The sequence below is a fragment of the Myotis myotis genome, unplaced genomic scaffold (genome assembly GCF_014108235.1).
Source record: "Myotis myotis isolate mMyoMyo1 unplaced genomic scaffold, mMyoMyo1.p scaffold_m19_p_15, whole genome shotgun sequence".
Taxonomy (NCBI): Eukaryota; Metazoa; Chordata; class Mammalia; order Chiroptera; family Vespertilionidae; genus Myotis; species Myotis myotis.
The window spans coordinates 22698118-22718176 of record NW_023416319.1 but is presented as its reverse complement, the minus strand read 5'-3'; the positions used below and the strand labels follow the sequence as shown (position 1 = coordinate 22718176).

The window sequence follows — 20059 nt, the reverse complement described above, 5'->3', positions numbered from 1 at the left end:
GTGGTCTACATGCAGGAACTTCATTTAACCCACCCCACAAAAAGACCTTATGAGGCTGGTATTATTATTATTATTATAGCCTTTCTATATATGGAAAGACTGAAGAACTAGAAGCTAAAGTTCAAGGTCACATGGTGAGTTGTGCAGCCAAGATTCGTATCCTGACAGGTGAGTTTCCAAACCTGTGTTCTTAACCACTGTGCCCACATGTGCTCAGTGCTCAGGGAAACAGCGCTCCCCGATATCTGTGGGACCCCGCAGGAAGTGCTAGCTCTAGGTCACTCACAGTTTCAACATTAAATCCACTTACAAAGCTGGGTGCTCAGGGTTCATTGTGATTAAAAGCAGATACATGAAAATCACTGTGGAGCAGGAAATGTGGGTGGCAGTGCCCAATCTCATTCCCAGTTTTATAGAGCTCAACAGGTGCACCATCCCATTAGGAAGTCACTGTGATTATCTAAGAATGAAACAAAAATGTTATTTTTCCATTCATAATTATTGTTTACCCAGATGCCTACTAAGTTGTTAGGACATTTGGAACCAGCTGCCTAACAAATGGAGCTGTTGGTTATTTTTTTGGCCTAGGGGTGCCATGAAGGCGATGGAAAGGAGAAAGCTTGGGAACCTCTGCACTCACCCTTTTACCATTGGGAGAACCCTGGAGGGTAGTGATGGAGAAGTCCTAGCCCAGAGCCCTCACCCTGGTTATCCACTCTGGGGAAACCTTTCTGTCCCCATGTCACTTCAGCCTGGGATAATGGAATTCTCTCTCTCTCTCTCTCTCAGAGTCTCTCTCTCTCTCTCTCTCTCTCTCTCTCTCTCTCTCTCTCTCTCTCCTCTCACACATACATACAGCTTTCCTTTCCCTCACACAAAACTATTGTCCTCTGACCCCAGTCAGGCAACGCCCCTTTCCATCTGAGTTCCCTTAATTTCAATCTCTTGCCACTTTTCAACTGTGTCAGGAAGCAAACTGGTTATTTTACAACTTGAAGTTAGTCAAGCTTCAAATGGAACATCTCCCATTGACATGCAAACTGCCCCTCAGGTCAGAGGTCACATTGTCAACTCAGACCCATATGACACAGTAATAAGCAGACCCACAAATGCACCCCTCCCCTCAGAAAGCACTGAGACTGCCACACTGGACCCTTCGTAAATACACAGAGACACTCACAAGACAGAAGGGCAAGTGGGAGAGGCCTGGCAGTGTGGCTAAGGGGAGAGGGGGTGATGGCGTGGGTGGTGAGGAAGTTGGCACTGTTAGGGCCACAAGTGCACTTTACACTCTCTAACTGCCTGACTTACTATAACAGAAAACTACAGGCATGGGTGTGGTGGGAATGTGTGGGGCAGAGGAGGGGACATGGCTTTTTATTACTAACCAGGGGCCTCCTTGGACAAGTCACTGCTTTCTGTGCCATAGTTTCCTCATCTCTGAGGGGGTTTGATTTCTCCTTGCTTGTCAAACTGGGGTGCCTGCGGCACGTTCACAGCCTGTGTGTGCACCTGAGAGCACTGGGATGTCCTTCTGGGGTGTCAAGTTTATTCAAGGTCACTCTTTTTCCTCGAAGGCATTTTATACCATTGCTCAGAATGCAAAATTTACGTGCGTTTTCATTTCAGTAGCTAATAATTGATGACACTTCCCGGACAATTACTGTGTGGTTAGTGCTGCGTTAATCTCTTTATATGATCCTCATAATTATCCAATCAGATGTCTTATTCTTCCCATTTCGTGGATTAAAAAACTGGGGCACAGAGAGATGAAACACCCCCCTAAGTCACACGTTATTAAGCAATGATAAAAAAAAAAAAACATTCTCCCCCTATCACCTCCCCCCAAATCTGGATCCATTGCAAGGTGCTTTGGAATTTACCCCCTCCAACCCCTGCGGCTTCTTTGGTGAAGCCTGAACAGCGCAGGCCGAAATGACTTCCAAAGTCCTGCTCCGACCGACCTACACTCCTGGATCAGTTTTAGCTAAATTGGTGGATGAAGGGCTTCAGCGCACCGGGTGCCACTGGAGTATGGGAGAGGCTGGAGAGGCCTCGGGGGTTCTGAGGGTTCCCTAGGTGGGGTTTCTCAGCCCGCGGGGCGCTCCCAAACCTGCCGGTGGACGTGAAATCCCTTTCTAGACGACCACCTTCCGGCCCAGCGGGACGTTCCAGCCGCGGTGTGTTCCCAGCCCGGCACTTCCTCGTTCCCGCGCCCGGGCTCGGCTGCTACGCCCAGCGCCGGCGCTCCTCGGTCGGGAGGGGGTCAGAGGGGAGGTGTCACAACCGCCTCCCTCCCTCTTCCCAGCCGTGGCGCGCAGTCCCCTCCCAGATGAGCGCGCTCGCAGACAGCTGCGGGCCGCCGGCCGCCGGGCATGTCCCTTGATTGCGCGCTGGCGGCGGGCACTGGGCCCCCGCGCATCCTGGAGCGGGTCAACCGAACACGCTTCTCCTTCTTCTCCGAAGTCAAGGGCGACCACCGGCTGGTGCTGAGCGCCGTGGAGACCGTCGTGCTGGCGCTCATCTTTGCGGTGTCGCTGCTGGGCAACGTGGGTGCCTTGGTGCTGGTGGCGCGCCGACGGCGCCGCGGCACCACCGCCTGCCTGGTGCTCAACCTCTTCTGCGCCGACCTTCTCTTCACCAGCGCCATCCCGCTGGTGCTGGCCGTGCGCTGGACCGAGGCCTGGATGCTGGGCCCGGTCGCCTGCCATCTGCTCCTCTACGTGATGACCCTGAGCGGCAGCGTCACCATCCTCACGCTGGCGGCCGTCAGCCTGGAGCGCGTGGTGTGCATCGTGCGCCTGCAGCGCGGGGTGCGGGGCCCCGGCCCGAGGGCTCGGGCGGCGCTGCTCGCGCTCATCTGGGGCTACTCCGCGCTCGCCGCGCTGCCCCTCTGCGTCTTCTTCCACGTCCTCCCACAGCGGCTTCCGGGCTCCGAGCAGGTGAGCCGGGCAGCTGTCGGGGCGGGCAGGCGGGCGGGGATCCGACGGGAACGGTCGCCTGGGATGCAGGTGAACAGCAGCGAGAAGAGGCCATTGGCTGCGCTGAACCACTGTGTCCGACACCGTGCCCGGCGCTATGGAGTTTATCCCTTAAATTTCACTGCAACCGTGCAATGTGGGTCCCGTAAACGCCCACCAAAATGCTGCAAGTGGGGTCCCCCAAATGCCTGCAACATGCACCGACTCTTCATTGCAAAATTAATGAAATAACGGGGGCTTAACGGCCAGCAGACGGAACGTGGGGATTCGGAGTGGTTAATCGCATCCTGCTAAATTCTGCTCGCTCGCCGGGCGCGACAGCACTCATCACACCTCCTCCACGGACGAGCTTGCTGGGGCACCTGCCCTCAGCGCGAGGAGGAGCAGGGCACGGGCCCTGCTTGGAGGTGGGCAGGTGCGTGTGGATGGGCCGGGGAGGAAGGGACTGAGAGACCTAGAGACCCCAGAACCAATACGGCCTCTAGGGGGCGGGTTGTGGTTTCTCCTCCCGGAGCCTCAGTTTTTCCAACTGCAAGACGGAAGGATGAGACTAGCCCGCGGGAGCTTACCCTGGGCACCCCGGGTGATGGGTGGTTTCAGAATATCTTGGGCGCCCGGAATGTCCCGCAGGTCCCAGAGGCTGGGCCCATGAGCTTTATCGGGGCGCCACGACCCCCAGTTGTCATGGGGATCGTGGGGGTGGGTGGGTCCACTATCTAAAAACAGTTCCGCGGGCCGCTCCTGACGTTGGCTCTGGTCCGCTCCAGTCCGCGCCCCAGAAACGCGGGCGCGGGTCTGTTTGCGTCGCTAGCCTGCTGGGCCCCGCAGGGTATGCGAGCCGCGATTCACTCTGGGACGCCCGACTTGAGCGCGGGCTGGGGAGGACAGTGGTCGGCGGTTCCGGCGGCCATCCCCTGTGTGTGTGTCTTCCTGCGCCTTGCGAGGGCGGGCAGGGGAAGGACTCAGGTCTGTGCACCTTACCAAAAGGCGGCTCAGCCTGCCCAGGCTGCTGCGGCTGGGTTCTTCCCCCACCTTCTTCCTCCAGAGGTCGCTCCCCATGAAAGCTCAGCCCTGGCCCGAGGAGGGAAGGTGGGCAACCCGGAGCCAGCCTGACACAAACCACAGCCCCAAAGAGAGGCGCGTGCAGTGGCCAGAGGGGTGGGGTGGGAAGGCAGGGAGGCTGGGTTGGGGAGGGGAGGGTGTGTGAGGGGAAGGCTTTGAGCCTTGGACCAGTGCCTTCCTGGGTGTCTCTTCCTGAGCCTGGACGCAGAGGTGGGCTTCTCTGGGGGTTCCCCTGACCTGTCACCCAGGCCTTTTGCTGGGGTTGGGGAGAAGTCTGCATCCTGTGTAAGCAGTGTCTTTTTAACACAACCCTAAAAGTCCCTTTCCTAATAGTTGCTGTCTTGCGTGGAATACATTGTGGGGTTTTGCTTGTTTGGTTTGTTTTGTGACCAAAAGGCAGGAACTGCCTCAGGCCTGTGGCACTTGATGGAAGAATATGTGAGCCTGTGGCATGTCTCTTTAAGTGGGGCGGGGAAAGCTGGGATTAGCTGAGCTGGTGGGTGCCACTGGACTGGGGAGACCAAGGGCCCTAGCTTCATGGGCAGCTGGTCCTCCTCTGCCCAGATACACTAAGAATCCAGGTGGCCACACAGATGCTCTCAAGTAAATGGAAGACCAGGCCTCACCCCAGGCCAATTGGATCAGCTTGGAGCTGGGGTTCCACCATCAGTCTTTTGATTTTTTTCTTTTTTAAGTAATTCTGTCACTGAGTTAGTGCTTCTGTATTTTTAACAGAACTTGAGGGATTTCTCCCCATTTTTTTTTTTTTACAGAAATAAATAGCAAATCAGGGAATTAAGGATAGAGCTTAAGGGGAACTTATGTTTCTAGATGTGTATCTTGTGCCTCTCCCTTTACAATTGTTTTAGGTACACGCCTACTTAACTGTCAAATAACAAAAAAATGAGGCTCTTGTTGCCTCTAGGCCAAAAGCCCAGACTACAGCTGCTTGCCGACATGGACACCGCAGTTGTCTTCTGTGTCTTTCCACTCTGTATTTTACCCCTCGGTGCGGGAGGGGGGGGGGGGGCACCTGGATGTGGTCAAAGTCCTCTGCATTCCGCTTCCAGAATGACTAGAATTCCGTGCAAGGCGCTCCCATGGAGATCTGTGTGGTGGTGGCCTTCCCTCCGTTCCCCTTGGGCAGGGCACACAGACCCCTCTGATTTTAATTCGAAAACAACTCCTTGGTCTTCAGAGCCTTAGGAGAGGGATTTGGGCAAAGCCACAGGGAGAGAGTTGGGTTCTCACAGCACCGCAGGAGATTGGAGGACAGGTGAGTTGGCTACAGGAGCCCTGTTCCCGGAAATTAGTAGAGGTGGGGGGAGGGAGCATGTAATGAGAATTCCACAGTCCTTTCCAGCTCTCCATCCTCTTCGTCTTTTCCCCTTTGTGTTATGCCTCCCTCCCCCAACCCCCTGCCCCCACCCTTGCACCTGCCAGAAAGCCAACAAACAGAAAAAACCCTCGTTCCTCCAAGGCTGTGCCCTGAGCGTGCAGGAAACATCTCTTTTTATAGGTGAGCAAACAGGCCCAGTGGTTTAAGAAGTAAGTTAAAAAGAGTGAGAAATGGGGGGACAAAAGGGAGTGTGGCCATTAAAAAAAGAGAGACAGAGAAGGATCTGGTCTAGACTGAACTAAGTCTCATATTAAAATCAGCACAGGCTTGTTTTCTCAGTCCCCTACTGCCCATTCCTGGCTGTAGGTTTGGCCTGCCACCTCCCACTTGGACATGAAATATGGAGGTTGTGGATGGAGAACATTTCCTACCCAAACCACAGGCACAGAGAATGAACTAACTGACCCAGAGCACAAGCTGGCGCTCTGCCCTCAAGGAGCACTGGCCAGGGGGCTTTCTGCTTACCTGGACCCCCAACCCCCAGCCCCACCAAATCAGAAACGTGATTCCCTTTGTCCATCTGGGCAGTGGGTGCCCAGCAGTCCAGGGTAACCCAGCAAGCAGTTCAGGGTGACTTCCCTGAAGGGAGCGTGAAATAATGGACATTTCAGAAAATGCTGCACAATTTGGTATGACGAATGTGGGCTTTGGAGTCAAATGTTGTGAATTTGAATCCTATCTCTGCCATTTAGGAGCTGTGTGACAGGGGCAAGCGAGTGGTCCTGATCTCTCTACCTCACCTTCCTCATTTGCAAAATGGGCCTGATAACAGATTCTCACTTTCTAGGATTGTTATGGGGACTAATATTCAGTAAGTGGGCCAACATCTGGCACAGACACGGTTAAGCGCTCAAAAATTACCAGCTATTATTAGTTTCCTTATCTGTGGTTAGAAATATTTTAAACAGTCTTTAAACAGTGTAATTCTTCTGATTGCCGTAAAATAATAGACTGCCATTTTCAGAGGGTGGACACATCCTAGTAACTTAGACATTTCATCCAGGTCAGCTCAGCCTGTATCAACGGCATTCCTGCCCGTGTGTGCCGTGGCCCCGGTGGGGCGATGACCCTCACTGGCAGCTGGGGAGGACTGTCCACCCTGGCCAGAATGTGCAGCCCATTTATTCTACAAACATTTGCTGAGCACCTCTCCCCCTGCCCTCACCCTGGGTTACATGCCCAAGACACTCTCAGCCTCTTCAAGGAAGTGCATTTTTTGAGCATGCAGATGGTCCCGGACCCTGGCAGAATTCAGTCCCATGAGTAGGTGTTCTTGTGTTTATTTCCTGGAGGAAGAAATGCCTAAAATCATAAAGCAGGTAAGAGATGGAACTGGAATTTAGCCGGGGTCAGTCTGTTCCTCCTGGTGTCATTTTCATGAGTTCATACTTGGCAGCCTTGGTCCCACTGCCCACCCTGCCCGGATTTAATATGAGGCCAGTAATGCCATCGTGTCTCTATTGAGTGTGGGTTTGGCTCAGGAAACAGTTTGCTTGCCTTTGTTAACATTAGAGGATGCTTTTAAGATAAACGACAGTAAGTCTATCATTTGCATTGGTATTTTCTGTCTTTTCTGTTGGGAAGCTAATCGGAGAGGAGATGTGCAAGTAGGATTTGAAGTTCCTTAAAATGACCTTGAAGTCTTACATTTTTTGTTTGAAGAGGTGGGACAGGAAGGATGATTTATGAAGTGATCCCCAAGGTGTTCCAGAAGAGTCTTTAGAGCCCTAGCCAAGTAGCTTAGTTGGTTGAAGCATAGTCCTATATGCCATGGTTGCAGGTTCAATCTTCAGTCAGGGCACATACAAAAATCAACCAATGAATGCATAGATAAGTGGAACAACAAATTGATCTCTCTCTCTCTCAAAATCAATTTTAAAATACTTAAAAAAAAGTATCAGAAGAATCATTAGAGAAGCTTACAGGGAACAGCTGGAATCAGGTGGCATTTGCCTGTAGCTCAACCAGTGTGGGGAGAAGGCGGCGTTTGAGCAGGGCCTGTGGGAAGAGGTCCCTATCCACAGGGGCAAGAATGAGACCCAGCGGAGTGTGAAGATGAGAGGCCGGTAGCCAGACAAGGATGTGGGGGGCTGAAGGAACATTGCCGGCACAGGAAATAGCCCATAGTGAGCAAGAGATTGTGCCAGGAGGGTTGGCAGGGGCCAGCTGGAGAAGGGCCAGGTACACCTCTTCAGGGAGAGATGGCCTGGTCTGGGAGGGGTGGCCAGTTAGAATGAGATCTGTGGGTGGGTCGGATAGCTGCGAGGTGGAACTCGGAGGTTCCCTCTGAGCGGGGAGGCAGAAGGCAGAAGGCTAGTACTCAGGTTCCTGGCAGCTTGGGGAATGGCAGCTCCATGTGGAGTCAGTGACTCCAGGAGGTGGAAGCTTTTGGAAGTGGGAGGTGGGAGGCTTGACGTGCCTGTGAGGCATCCTGCAGAGATGTCCTCGGGGTAGTGGGGTGAGTCTGGGGTTCAGAAGAAGACTGGCTGAAAGGACTAGATTTCAGCATCATCTGCAAAAAGAAGCCATGGGAATGAATGAGTGTTTTAGGGAGGGGTGGAGGTTGGGCTGGGAGGATGCAAGTCACATTTAACCACATGTGCCTGGTCTCCTGCCTTCATCCCTTCTGGTCCTGACACTGAGCTCCAGCTTCTCCATTCTCTGGAAACCCCATCCTGTCAGACACAGCTGACATAAACGTCCAGGATGCAGCTTTGCCAGGTGACTCCACTCTCCTGTCACCTGTAGATTGCTGGGCGCTTCCAGCTCAATGCCCTGCATTGAAGTTTCCTAGGGCCTCTCCCTCCCTGACTGCAGAGACCAAGCCCACACTCACCGTGGCCTCACCGTGGCTCAGCCACCATGGCTTGGGTCAATAAGTGGTTGAACAAACGAATTAAAGGACACTTGTTGACTCAGCCAGCTTTACTTCTGTAGCTCAGTAACAAAGCAGGCCTAGCACTTTGGGTTTTCAAATTTCCTTTTTAAAATCAGGAAACATTTCAAACATGCAGAGAATATTATAACGCTCTGCCCCCACCTTCGAGATTTGACTCGCTGCCAAACTCCTGTGAGTCACAGCCTGGGAGAGAATACCTAGAATCAAAATGATTTACGTCAAATAGACTTTCCCATAGAAACACAATTATAACATCGAGTTAGAGCTGTGACTCTGGGCCTGGTCCTTGCTGATTTTTTTTTTAATTTTTAAAATGAAATTAAACACTGCATTTAACCAAGGATGCCTTGGGGTGAGGTTCTTGTTTTCCCAGTTTTGCTAATTGTTAGGCACGTGGGGCTTTCTGCCCTGGTGACTTTCTGTGCCTGGCCCATCGTCCTTGTTTTGCTCATGTCTGACTGTCTACCACAGCTGGTCTTAGCTCTTTAGGGAAAATATATGATTCACCAGGACTGCATCATTAGTGTTATATTATTTGAGGAGTATGTTTCTAAGCCTTAGTTTCCTCCTCTGTGTAATTCAAAAAATAGTAATAATACATCTCCATAAGGTTGTTGTGAACACCCAATGAGATAATGTAAGTGTTACTTGGTGCGGACTAAGTGCTTTGTTGATACTGACTAGCCCAGTGATGGCGAACCTATGACACACGTGTCAGAGGTGACACGCAAACTCATTTTTTTGGTTGATTTTTCTTTGTTAAATGGCATTTAAATATATAAAATAAATATCAAAAATATAAGTCTTTGTTTTACTATGGTTGCAAATATCAAAAAATTTATATATGTGACACGGCACCGGAGTTAAGTTAGGGTTTTTCAAAATGCTGACACGCTGAGCTCAAAAGGTTCGCCATCACTGGACTAGGAGAAGAAGGGACTATCTGACAGTATTTTGAGTTTGACCACCTAATTATGATACATGTTGAGAAATGACAAAAACTTTGCCTTTGCCTAGTATAGCATTTAGTAAATATTGAATGAATGAATGAATGAATGAATGGTGCTATGGATGATAATATTTCTTCTGGACAGTGGTTAAGATGCCTTGTTCACCAGAAATCAATAATACGGTCCTTTTACACAAATATACTTTTCAAAACCTATGTCACGTGTTTGGAAGAGCAACTTGTTTCCTGAACAGTTTTGTTCCTATAGTGAAGCGGGCACAGGATATTTGTGTTTGGGAGGAGGGATGGGTAGATGATAGATAGATAGATAGATAGATAGATAGGAATCTTCATTGGCCTACTTATTCACCAGAGGACACTGTTGCAGCACCTCTTGACTATTCAGTAATGTCCTGCTGTTTGGGGGTCTGTATTAATGCCAGATATTTGAATTCAACACAACACAGTGGCAGCAGCATGGTCACGCCTGCAGGTTCTTTAGCCACATTCCAGTGGTCGCCACTTGAACTGATGGAGACTTGTGCTTGCGTCTTGCTCTGGGGCTGCCGTGTGCTCCTCTGGGGAGAGGCCCCCCCAGACAGAACTCCCGAGTCTGGGCACCAGCATTGCCCTGGCGTCAGCCATGCCCTTCTCTGATGCAGCATGATGCTTGTAGACGTTTGCACAGCCTTTAAATGAACTCTATGCCTTAATGTGGACCCTGTTGCCTTGAGCACTGGGCTTGGAGTCATGCCTGGGAACTAACTCTGGCTCTTACCAGCCTGTGACCCTGAGGCCCGGTTGCCTCCCCTGGAGAACGGGAATAATAATGATAGTGATGGTGAGGTCAGAGGCAAATGATTTGTAAGTGGGGTTGCGTGGGCCGTGGAAGAGATTCTGGGATTTCTTGTCAGTTGTGTGGTAGTGTAACTAACACAACAGTGTTACAGTGCCAGGTAAACCCCCAGCTGGAATGAGCGTAAGGCAAAGAAGAAGCCAGCATTTAAATGACCTTCTCTTCCTTCTTGTGACTAGGAAATTCTGATTTGCACACTGGTTTGGCCCAGCATCGCCGGAGAAATCTCCTGGGATGTGTCCTTCGTCACCCTGAACTTCTTGGTGCCAGGACTGCTCATTGTGATCAGCTACTCCAAAATTTTACAGGTACGTGTGCTTCCGGACCGCAGCTGCCCTGCGCTCAGGTGGCGTCTTAGCATTTCTGGGTTAGACGTTACCTTAGCCAGAAGTTACCAATTCTGGCTCACTGCTGAGATCTACGCCTCCTGCAAAAAGAAAAGTTATACCTTTATGATGGCTATTATTTGTCACTAATCACTAAATACAAGTTTATTACAAAAAAATTAAAGACATATGGAAATGGGTAACATACAAACTAAAAATCTATGCTACCCCGGTTGTGAATTCATTGTATGTTTTTCCAAGTTATTTACATATAGACATAGTTTTTTTCTATGTATGTGATAAACCATATAAAATGATCAAATATCAACTATTTTTCAGATTTGAGATACTACTATCTGTTTCTTAACTTTCTTTTTTCGATTAACACTCTGTCATAACATCTTCCCATATCAGATCCTTTATCTCTGCCTCATTATTTTGATAATCTTCTGTCATACAGCTGTGACATAATTTATTTTATGGGCTTTAGGACTGTGTCCTTGTTTCCCTACCACACACAGCAATGTAGTGAGAGAACACACACTTTTAAAATGTTTTATTGACGCATAATCTACATACAGAAAAGCACACCCAGCATACACACCCAGCCTGCAAACTGACCCCACTCCCGGAGCAGCTTCCAGAAACAGCACGACAGACAGCACCGTCCCCAGCTCCCACCACTCTCCTTGCACCCGCTGCCCTAGCCCCCAGCCCCGGAAATGTGCCTTTCCAAAGCCGCTGACACAGGCCCTGGCCTCTGCCTTCGGAGCAAGCATGTAGGGGTGTAAAAAGACCTGCCAGCCTGTTTACATGTATGTGCTGGCCCAGGTCAATCATGTGTATGTGTGTTTGTGCCTGTTTGAGAAGGTTTACTGCAAAGCCTTTGAGTCCTCTCAGAGGTTTACAGTTGTCCGATCTTGGTTTTACAGCATATTATGGGTCAACTGGCACACAGGGATATTGAAGTGGGGCCCTGTAGGTCCTGCTTGCTGTCTGGCCACTTTTATGGCTCTTGCTTTGTAGCTGAGATCTGTCACCGTTTAGATGCTCAAAACCCAAAGCCAGCCGCACCTCCATCCGAGTCTGCTAGTCCTGGGTCCCGTGGTATCCCCTGGACTCCCCCCCATCAGTGGACTTCTGACCCTCCTTCAAGTGACCCCTTCTGGGGCTTTTCAAGGGCATGAGGTCAGTTCAGGCCTAGAGTTAAGGTCTGTAAGGTGCCTGCTACAGTGTCTAGCATGTGTAAGTGCTATGTGGTACGTGTTTGCTATTACTGTTATGTTAAAGGAAGTGAGGGGATAAGGAAATGTAAAATGTATAGAGATGTAGAAATAATTTTAAATTATTTTTAAAAATTATTTAACAAATATTTATGTAGTGTTTATAGTGTGTTAGGAACTAACTCATTCAATACTGCTAAGAATGACAGATGAGGAAACCAAGGTACAGAGAGGTTAAGTAACTTGCCCGAGGCCACACAGCTCATAAGCAGCAGTATCAAAATGCAAGGTCGCCTGGCTCCAGAGTTCCTTAGAAGCCAAGAGGACTCTGGCCTTCTCCTTTCACTCATGTCTCCTACTTCTCAGCTGCCAAGAGGGAGGACTGACTTATTCTAAGAAAAGGTTTCCTACTCACCCCTTCATTCCTTCATTGTTTTCACAGGCAAGGGCCCACCTGGAACATTCTAGGAGACCCCAGGAGCCCTGATGAGTTGGGGGATGTGTAAAGAAAGTGAGGGGATCTAATTGTATCTTCGCCCCATCACTCAGGGCACCATTTCACAACTGTGAGTCGTGATAGATATTCTGTTTCATCCAGGAGCTGTCCTGGGTTCTGTGATAGGAAGGACTGAAGGCTGGCCTTGGGTTTATATGCAGAGTCCCAGAAGACTGATGAATTGGCTAGGAGACACCTCCTTAAGGTTCTATGTGATCTGGCCCCTGCCTGCCCCTCTCACCTCATCTTCTCCCCTCTGTTGTGTCCATGTTGGCTTTGGGGCTATTCTTCCCATGTGCCAGCACATTGCTGCCTTAGAGCCATTGCATCTGCCTTCTTTGCTCCTAGATCTCTCATCCCCAAATTCCTGCATGGGCCATTCCTCCCCTTCAGTTAGGTCTCCATTCAAAAGGCTGTCCCCCACAGAGACTTCCCATCATTCTCCAATTCTCTTTATTTACTTCTTCTCAAAGCACTTACAACCCCATCATATTCCCTTTATATGTATCTATTTGTATGTCATCTGTCTTTCCCATTGGAATGCGAGCTCCATGAGGGCAGCCTTTGTTTGCTGTTATAGCCCCATGCTTAGATCAGGGGCCTGGCTCATCCCTTGTTAGTGCTCAATGAACACTCACTGAGTGAGTAAGGCACTGATAGGGCCAACAGGACCTTCTCCTCGTGGGCAGTGGGAAAATCACTGGTTGAAGAGTCTGAAGACCCGGGTGCTAGTCCAAGCCTTATTTCTGTGTGACCTTAGGCAAGTCACTCTGTTTTCTCTGGAGCTAAATGGGCCCCAGTGGATTGTTTAGCACAACAAAATGAGAGCAGATAATGATAATGTTTTGAAAATCACAATGTTAATGCAAATATAAGACTTTTTAAAAAATTACTTCTCACTTACTAGCAAAACTGTTGCCCATTTTCCGGGAGGACTATAACATGTGTCCTCGCTTTGCACCTGTGGGTTTGCCAGGCTGGTAACTTGGAAGCGGGTGAGTTGCCGCCAGGTGGATGGAGGGTCTGGGCAGGATACCTCTGAAGACATCCATACGCAGAGATACCAAACCAGCTTTTCTGCTGAGTTTTTCTGTCAAGAGCATAACTCAGTAAAAGCAATAGAATGTCAGTGTTAATTAGCCACCTTCATAGAGACACAATTAGCAAATCATGTGAAGCCATGGGACACAAAGCTACACCACGTACCCCTTTCTCGTCAGCCCCACCTTTCACCTGTCACTACTGACTGTAACTCGGGTTCCATCTCTAGGCCTGAGAAGTGCCCCTTACAGATCACCCTGATCTTTTATTCCTCTAAAGCAGGGTTCCCCCTTATGCACTCTCTAGAACTCCATGGGATGTTAGATATTAGGAAGGGTTCCATGATCAAACGAGTTTGGGAAATGCTAAGCTAATCAAAGTTACATGGATTTCTTGGCTGCAGGACTTCTCAGAGTCTTTACTATGTTAATGTACTTTGGGAACCACCAGCACAGGGTCAGAGGAGACAGCATGGCTGAACCTGACAGCAGGACTCTACTCCCCACAGAGCATCTCTCTGGGCTGGCGCCCCACGCGTCTCCTTTGGGAAACTGCTCTGAAGGCCCCACCCTCATTGCTGGTTCTGCCCTGGTCAGGATTGAGAGTAGACGTCACCTGGGCTCTTCCCGTCTTATCTGCCCTTCTGCCTGCCCTGCTTCCTTTTCACTCATGACTCAGCCAGGCTATACATCTTCAGTGGCTTTTTCCAGTCAACAGTTTCCCAGGGAAATAGTCTCCCAGCCACTCCCAAGTACCTTCGATCGGGCTGTCCATGTTAGCTGTTGGGCCTTGGTTTATATTGTCACCCAGCAACCATTGCCATGGCAAGGTGAGACGCTTCTACCCTTTGTTTGTATGTTTCTTGTTCCTCCTCCCCATTCCCTACTACACACTAACGTGGAAGTGCAGGGTAGACAGGGTGCCCTTGCTTTTTGCTATATATCCAGCACCTATACGAGTGCTTGGCACATAGAAGGGGCTCAATAAATGTTTATTGCGTGGGAGTGAGTCTGTGGCTTAAAGCTGGACAATGCTTTTCTATCTCAGAGCTTACCTGAGAAACAAAACGTTTCAGCTGAACGTGAAGGTGCTGGGAAGTGAACACGCATGACCCTCATTCCCCACGTCTGACCCTCATTCCCCAGCTCTGAGGCCTGTTTGCTATGGAAAGGGAGATGGGCCTTCTGGGAGGATGGAGGCTATTGTCTGATGATTCTAATTAGGAAGTTGCTGATTGACCAAGCAGCCCCCAAGGGGACCCAGCGCTCAAGGACCTGAGCCGTGTCGGTGGGGAGCAACCTCTCCCAGCACCCACCTGTCAGCAACCATGGTCTGGGGGAGTGGCTAAGGGTCTGAGGTGGAGAGAAGGGTCCCTCACAGCCTTCAGATGAAGGCGACGAGTCTCAAACAATTTATCAAGTGACTCCTCAAGCCCTGCCAGTGTGGCTCAGTGGTTGAACATTGACCTATGAACCAGGAGGTCATGGTTCGATTTCTGGTCAGGGCACATGCTCAGGTTTCGGGCTTGATCCCCAGTGGGGGCGGTGCAGGAGGCAGCCAATCAATGATTCTCTCTCAGCATTGATGTTTCTCTCTCTCTCCCTTCCTCTCTGAAATCAATAAAAAATATATATATATTTTTAAAGTGACTCCTCAAAGGTCTGGGAGAAAGTTCAAGTCTGTTGCCCCAGATCAGTAGTTCTCGTGCTTTAGTGGGGAGACTCATCTGGGGAGCTTATGAAAGTGTAGATTTCTAGGCTTTACTCAGACCCACAGAAGCAGAGTGTGTGAAAGCAGCCCAACCAGGTGCATTTTATCAAGTGCCAGGTGACTGATGCAGGTGGCTGTGGACCACATTCCCGGCGCTGTCCTCTCTCCCTGCAGCAGTGCCCAGTGAGGAACTCCCCCACCCAGGTCCACACTCCCACTTGGTCTCCAGGCTTTGTGCAAGTCACTTCACTGCTCAGAGCCTCGTCTCTTGTTCCTAAATGGGGTAATGACAGAACATACCCCATTGGCTTGTTTTAAGGATTAAAGTTAATCCTCAGAAGTGAATTGAGCATTTAGTTTCAAAGCACATCAAGCATTCTGCCCAATGCCAGGGACACTGAAAGCCCTGGGTAGCAGCTGACAAGTCTTGTCATCTAATGTGGGGAAGAGAGAAGAGGAGGAGCCACCTTTCATTATAATGGGCCCATTTTCCTCCTCACTCCCCAGAAGTTGCAGAAACTGCCCAGAAGGAAATAGTAGCAGCAGTCAGTTCTAAAAAAAGACGCAACCACGTAGCTACTTGGCTCATGAGTCAGTCCAATTTGTCTGTCTGTCTGCTCACAGTCATTGTCAGGCACAGAAGCCACAGGGCAGCCCGGCACCCAGGGAGCTGGGGTTCAGAGGCAAGAATGACGCTCCAGCATCTGTCACTCAGCGTATGTGGCAGGTGCCATGCGACTGCCTGAAACAAAGCACCGCTGGTGCCGAGCAGACGAACCGGGAAGCCTTCCTTCTCAGAGCTCCTGGCACTGGAGCTTGGAGTTACAGGCTGGGCAAAGGCTTTCCACTGCTGGAGACAGTAGAGAGCGGGAAGGAACTCGTTTAAGAGCATGGGCTGGGTTTGAAGCCCAGCTCTGCAAGTGCTGGGTGCTGTTGGGCAAGTTGTTTAACCTCTTTTAGCCTTAGTTTCCTCATCTGTAAAATGGGGATCCTCAAAGTACATATGTCACAGAACTGCTGGGAGAATTTAAAGAGATAAACCAAGTGATATGTACAGGGCCTGGCACATAAGTGCTCAATCAGGATGAACCTTCATCACCATCATTCATTCCAGAAAATGTCTAAGACCAAGTACCAGGGATTTCATCCTTCTTGGCAGGCAATGTGGGCAGCACGAGCGATGAGGCTGCTTTTGAATCATTCCTTATGTGTCCACCAGGCTGCACATAGGACTAGACCAAGGGTGGGCAAACTTTTTGACTCGAGGGCCACAATGGGTTCTTAAACTGGACCGGAGGGCCGGAACAAAAGCATGGATGGAGTGTGTGTGTGAACTAATATAAATTCAAAGTAAACATCATTACATAAAAGGGTACGGTCTTTTTTTTTTTTTTTTAGTTTTATTCATTTCAAACAGGCCCGCGGGCCGTAGTTTGCCCATGGCTGGACTAGAGTGACACCCCTATTCAGAGGTGGTGGCATTTCCCCTGCAGCCCTTCCACCTGCCAACCTGCCCAGCAGTTACTCTCCTAGGTCTGTTGGCCCAGGTAGTCTCAGCTTAAGCAGCTTTCACCTGCACACACATTCTAACTTGATTCTACGCAGCAGCTTCCAGACCTGGGTGTGCCAATGTGACCTCAGGCATGCGAGCCTGAGATGGTGGGTTATGTCTCCTGGGCAGCCCCACCCTGCGGAACAGGCAGAGGCGGGGGGGGCTGAAGAGGATGGCAGCCCCTTTGGAGCCTTTTATGATGTGGCTCGTCTTTATCTCAACTAAGCTGGGTTTGCACAGATGGGGACTTTGACCAGGTATCACCAGTGAAGTAACCCTCAACAAGTTACTCGAATTGCCTGGGGTTCATTATCCTCATCTCTGCAGCTGAAATAATGATAGTACCAATCTACAGAGCAGCTGTAAAGATGAAACGCGATAATTTATAAATATAAATGCACAGTACAGTGCCTGGCACACAGGGAGCCCTCCCCGAGGGCTGATTCCCAGCGAGCCTGATTCCCTCTGTTCTTGAGGTTGGGATGTGGGTGGGGAAGAGAGGGCTCTGTTCACTCAGCATCTGCTGCCCTGGTCTCCGGCACCAAGAGGTGGACCTAAGCTACTGCACAGAAGCCACAAGCAATTGCATTTCATCATAAAACACACAGCTACTCTTTAATGAGCTAGTAACAGGTATTCTAAGCAGACTATTTTAAGCCATTGTGACCTTTTAGTTAAACTTGCCCAAACTGTGAATTACGCTAATTGCTTTCAAATTGCTTCCCCTCTTGAGATTCCAGAATCTTAGTGGAATGGGCCTAGGCAGGCCTGCTAATGAGATTTGTGGCCATTAATGTCTCCAGTCATGTAAGCACCCACTGGGTGGCTATAGCAGGACACGGGGCCAGACTAAGCAAATGGGAGTTAGCAAGGACCATGCATGTGACCAACACATTCTAAATTTGATCTCTTCCTTGGGGACAGAGGTCGCAGGCTGGAACAAAGCATGTCAAGCTAACAGGTACAGTGCCCCATTGCATCCTGTGCTAGCTAGGCACCAGTTTGTCCCCTGTTCACCATCACAAATCTTTGTCCCTCTCACCCCCAAAACTCTGGGTACCATTAAAGCTGAGCAAGTGATAGGGGACAGCAGGCCTTCTGCCCTCTGGCTGTGCTTAAAGGACAACTGGAATTAGGCATCAAGGCAGGATGCTGAATGTATCTCCAGGGCGGCCTGCACCTGAGCACTGGACTCTTCCCAGCCACCAGGGAGGCCAGACTCCTCCGCCCCCCCCCCCCCCCCCCCACCCCGAGCCTACCCACCACCCCGGGCCTGGGAGACACACTTCACTACTCAAAGTGTGGCCCTCGGACCAGCAGCAGCAGCAGCTGCACAGGAGCTCATGAGAAACGCCGAAGCTCAGCCCCACCCCAGACTCCTTCGGCATCGTCCTGTTTAAGTTTGTATCTTCAGCACATGTTGCTTTTGTGCAAACAATACTTAGCTCTTTCAAAAAAAGAGACAGTAGGGAAGTTGTGTGTCTCAGTCTCTTTGGACTGTCATCACAAAATACCGCAGACTGCGTGGCTTATAAACAATAGACATTGATTTCTCACCGCTCCAGAACCTGGAAGTGGGAAATCAGGGCGCCAGCATGGGGTCCTGGTGAGAGCCTCCCTCAGGCTGCAGACTGCCCACCTCACACCATGTCTTCCCACAGCAGCAGTGTCCAGGGAGCACTCTCGGGCCTCTTTTCTAATGTTTTAATTCAAAATATTTTAAATTACAGTTGATATTGAGTATTAATTTGTTTTTCAGGTGTGCAGCATAGTGGTTAGATATTTATATGACTTACCTGATGATCTCTCAGATAATCTTCCACCCACCTGGCACCTCCATGGTTATTACAATATCACTGTATTGACTACATCCCCATGACTATTCTATAACTGCCAATGAATGAAGATTAATCCCTTCATCTCTCTCTCTCTCTTTTTTAGTAGAATATTTCTAAGGAGTGCTCTGTTTATCAGAAGAGGAGAATCGATTCTTTTCTTTTTTTTTTATTGATTTCAGGGAGGAAGGGAGAGATAGAAACATCAATGATGAGAATCATTGATCAGCTGCCTCCTGCACGCACCCTACTAGGGATCGAGCCTACAACTCAGGCATGTGCCCTTGACCAGAATCGAACCTGGGACCCATCAGTCCACAGGCAGATGCTCTATCCACGGAGCCTAACCGGCTAGGGCCCTTCATCTCTTCCTTAAGGGCACTAATCCCACTCAGCAGGGCTTCCTCCCTATGACCTAATCACCTCGCAAAGGCCCCACCTCCTAATAGCATAGCTTTGGAGGTTAGGTTTTAACAAATACATCTGGGAGAAGGACACACTCAGCCCAAAGCCCTGTGCTTCTGTTCTCACCTCCCTCTTCTACCCCATCCAATGCAGGCCTTTCACTTCCCCTCGTCCACTACAAGTGGATGATTTCCTGCCTTTTTTCTCAGGGGGCCACCCAGGTGCCCCATTTCTTCAACGAACCTAAGGGTGGACCAACCTCACCTAAGGGTGGACCAACCTCTCCTAAGGGTAGACCAATCTCTCCTAAGGATGCGCTCTCCGCACAAAATAGTCCCAGTGCAGCGGGGGCAGCAGATTCCAACTCTGGCGCCCTGTGCTCCTCATGACCCAAATCTCCCTGCTGTCACCTGCGGTGACTGTGGCTCGGCTGCTTGTGTCCCCGCAGATCACCAAGGCGTCGCGCCGGAGGCTGACGGTGAGCCTGGCGTACTCGGAGAGCCACCAGATCCGCGTGTCGCAGCAGGACTTCCGGCTCTTCCGCACCCTCTTCCTGCTCATGATCTCCTTCTTCATCATGTGGAGCCCCATCATCATCACCATCCTGCTCATCCTGATCCAGAACTTCAAGCAGGACCTGGTCATCTGGCCATCACTCTTCTTCTGGGTGGTGGCCTTCACGTTCGCCAACGCGGCCCTGAACCCCATCCTCTACAACATGTCCCTGTTCAGGAACGAATGGAGGAAAATTTTCCGGGGCATCTTCTTCCCAGACAAGGGAGCCATGTTTACAGACACGTCTCTCAGGAGAAATGACCTGTCCATCATTTCCACATAATTAATTTTTCTCTAGAGGCAGAGTGGGTCACTCTGGTGAGCCACTGGTGTGTCTTCGAAGGGAGTGCATCTCCAGGACCCTCACACCAGGGTGCCCTGCTTTAGGAAGATGTAACCTATGCAAATATGTTCAGGGCACCAGTAAATTAAGGGGAGATCCTTCAGCGAAAGCATTGTAGCCTTTATAAAAGGATTTGTTATGGGTTTCTTGAAATATGAACTTTTTCAGTGTGTTTGTCGTATGATTGAATGTAATAAATTTTTATTTATACCTGTTCAACAATCACATCTCCTGCATATAAAGCCACACCTGGCTGGTTTCTGAAGTGAATCTTGCAACTGGTTCCGGACTCAGATTTCTCTGAAGGGCCACAGCCACTCTAGGTCCCTCCCCTGGACTCGCAAGGCCTCAGGATCGTTCATTAATGTTGATAATGCTTGAGGAATTTCCCAGGACAACCAAAGGTGACTTTTTTATTTATTTATAA

At 50.0% G+C, this 20059-nt stretch overlaps 1 protein-coding gene across 1 annotated transcript; it reads left to right on the top strand.

Annotated features, from left to right (window-relative positions):
• Positions 1-1879: 1879 nt before the first annotated feature.
• On the top strand, positions 1880-19791 carry FFAR4 (free fatty acid receptor 4). Its single transcript, XM_036336568.1, has 3 exons — positions 1880-2942; positions 10326-10454; positions 19183-19791. Exons 1-3 carry the CDS (start codon positions 2376-2378, stop codon positions 19570-19572), a joined length of 1086 nt encoding a protein of 361 aa, XP_036192461.1. The 5' UTR covers positions 1880-2375; the 3' UTR covers positions 19573-19791.
• The last annotated feature ends 268 nt before the right edge of the window (positions 19792-20059 follow it).

What these genes read in the sequence shown, in the direction of transcription:
- FFAR4 (XM_036336568.1), top strand. Translation starts at nt 2,376, where the DNA reads ATGTCCCTTGATTGCGCGCTGGCGGCGGGCACTGGGCCCCCGCGCATC. An exon ending in GGCTTCCGGGCTCCGAGCAG is followed by an intron (nt 2,943 to 10,325) that starts GTGAGCCGGGCA and finishes TCTTGTGACTAG; the next exon opens with GAAATTCTGATTTGCACACT. An exon ending in GCTACTCCAAAATTTTACAG is followed by an intron (nt 10,455 to 19,182) that starts GTACGTGTGCTT and finishes GTGTCCCCGCAG; the next exon opens with ATCACCAAGGCGTCGCGCCG.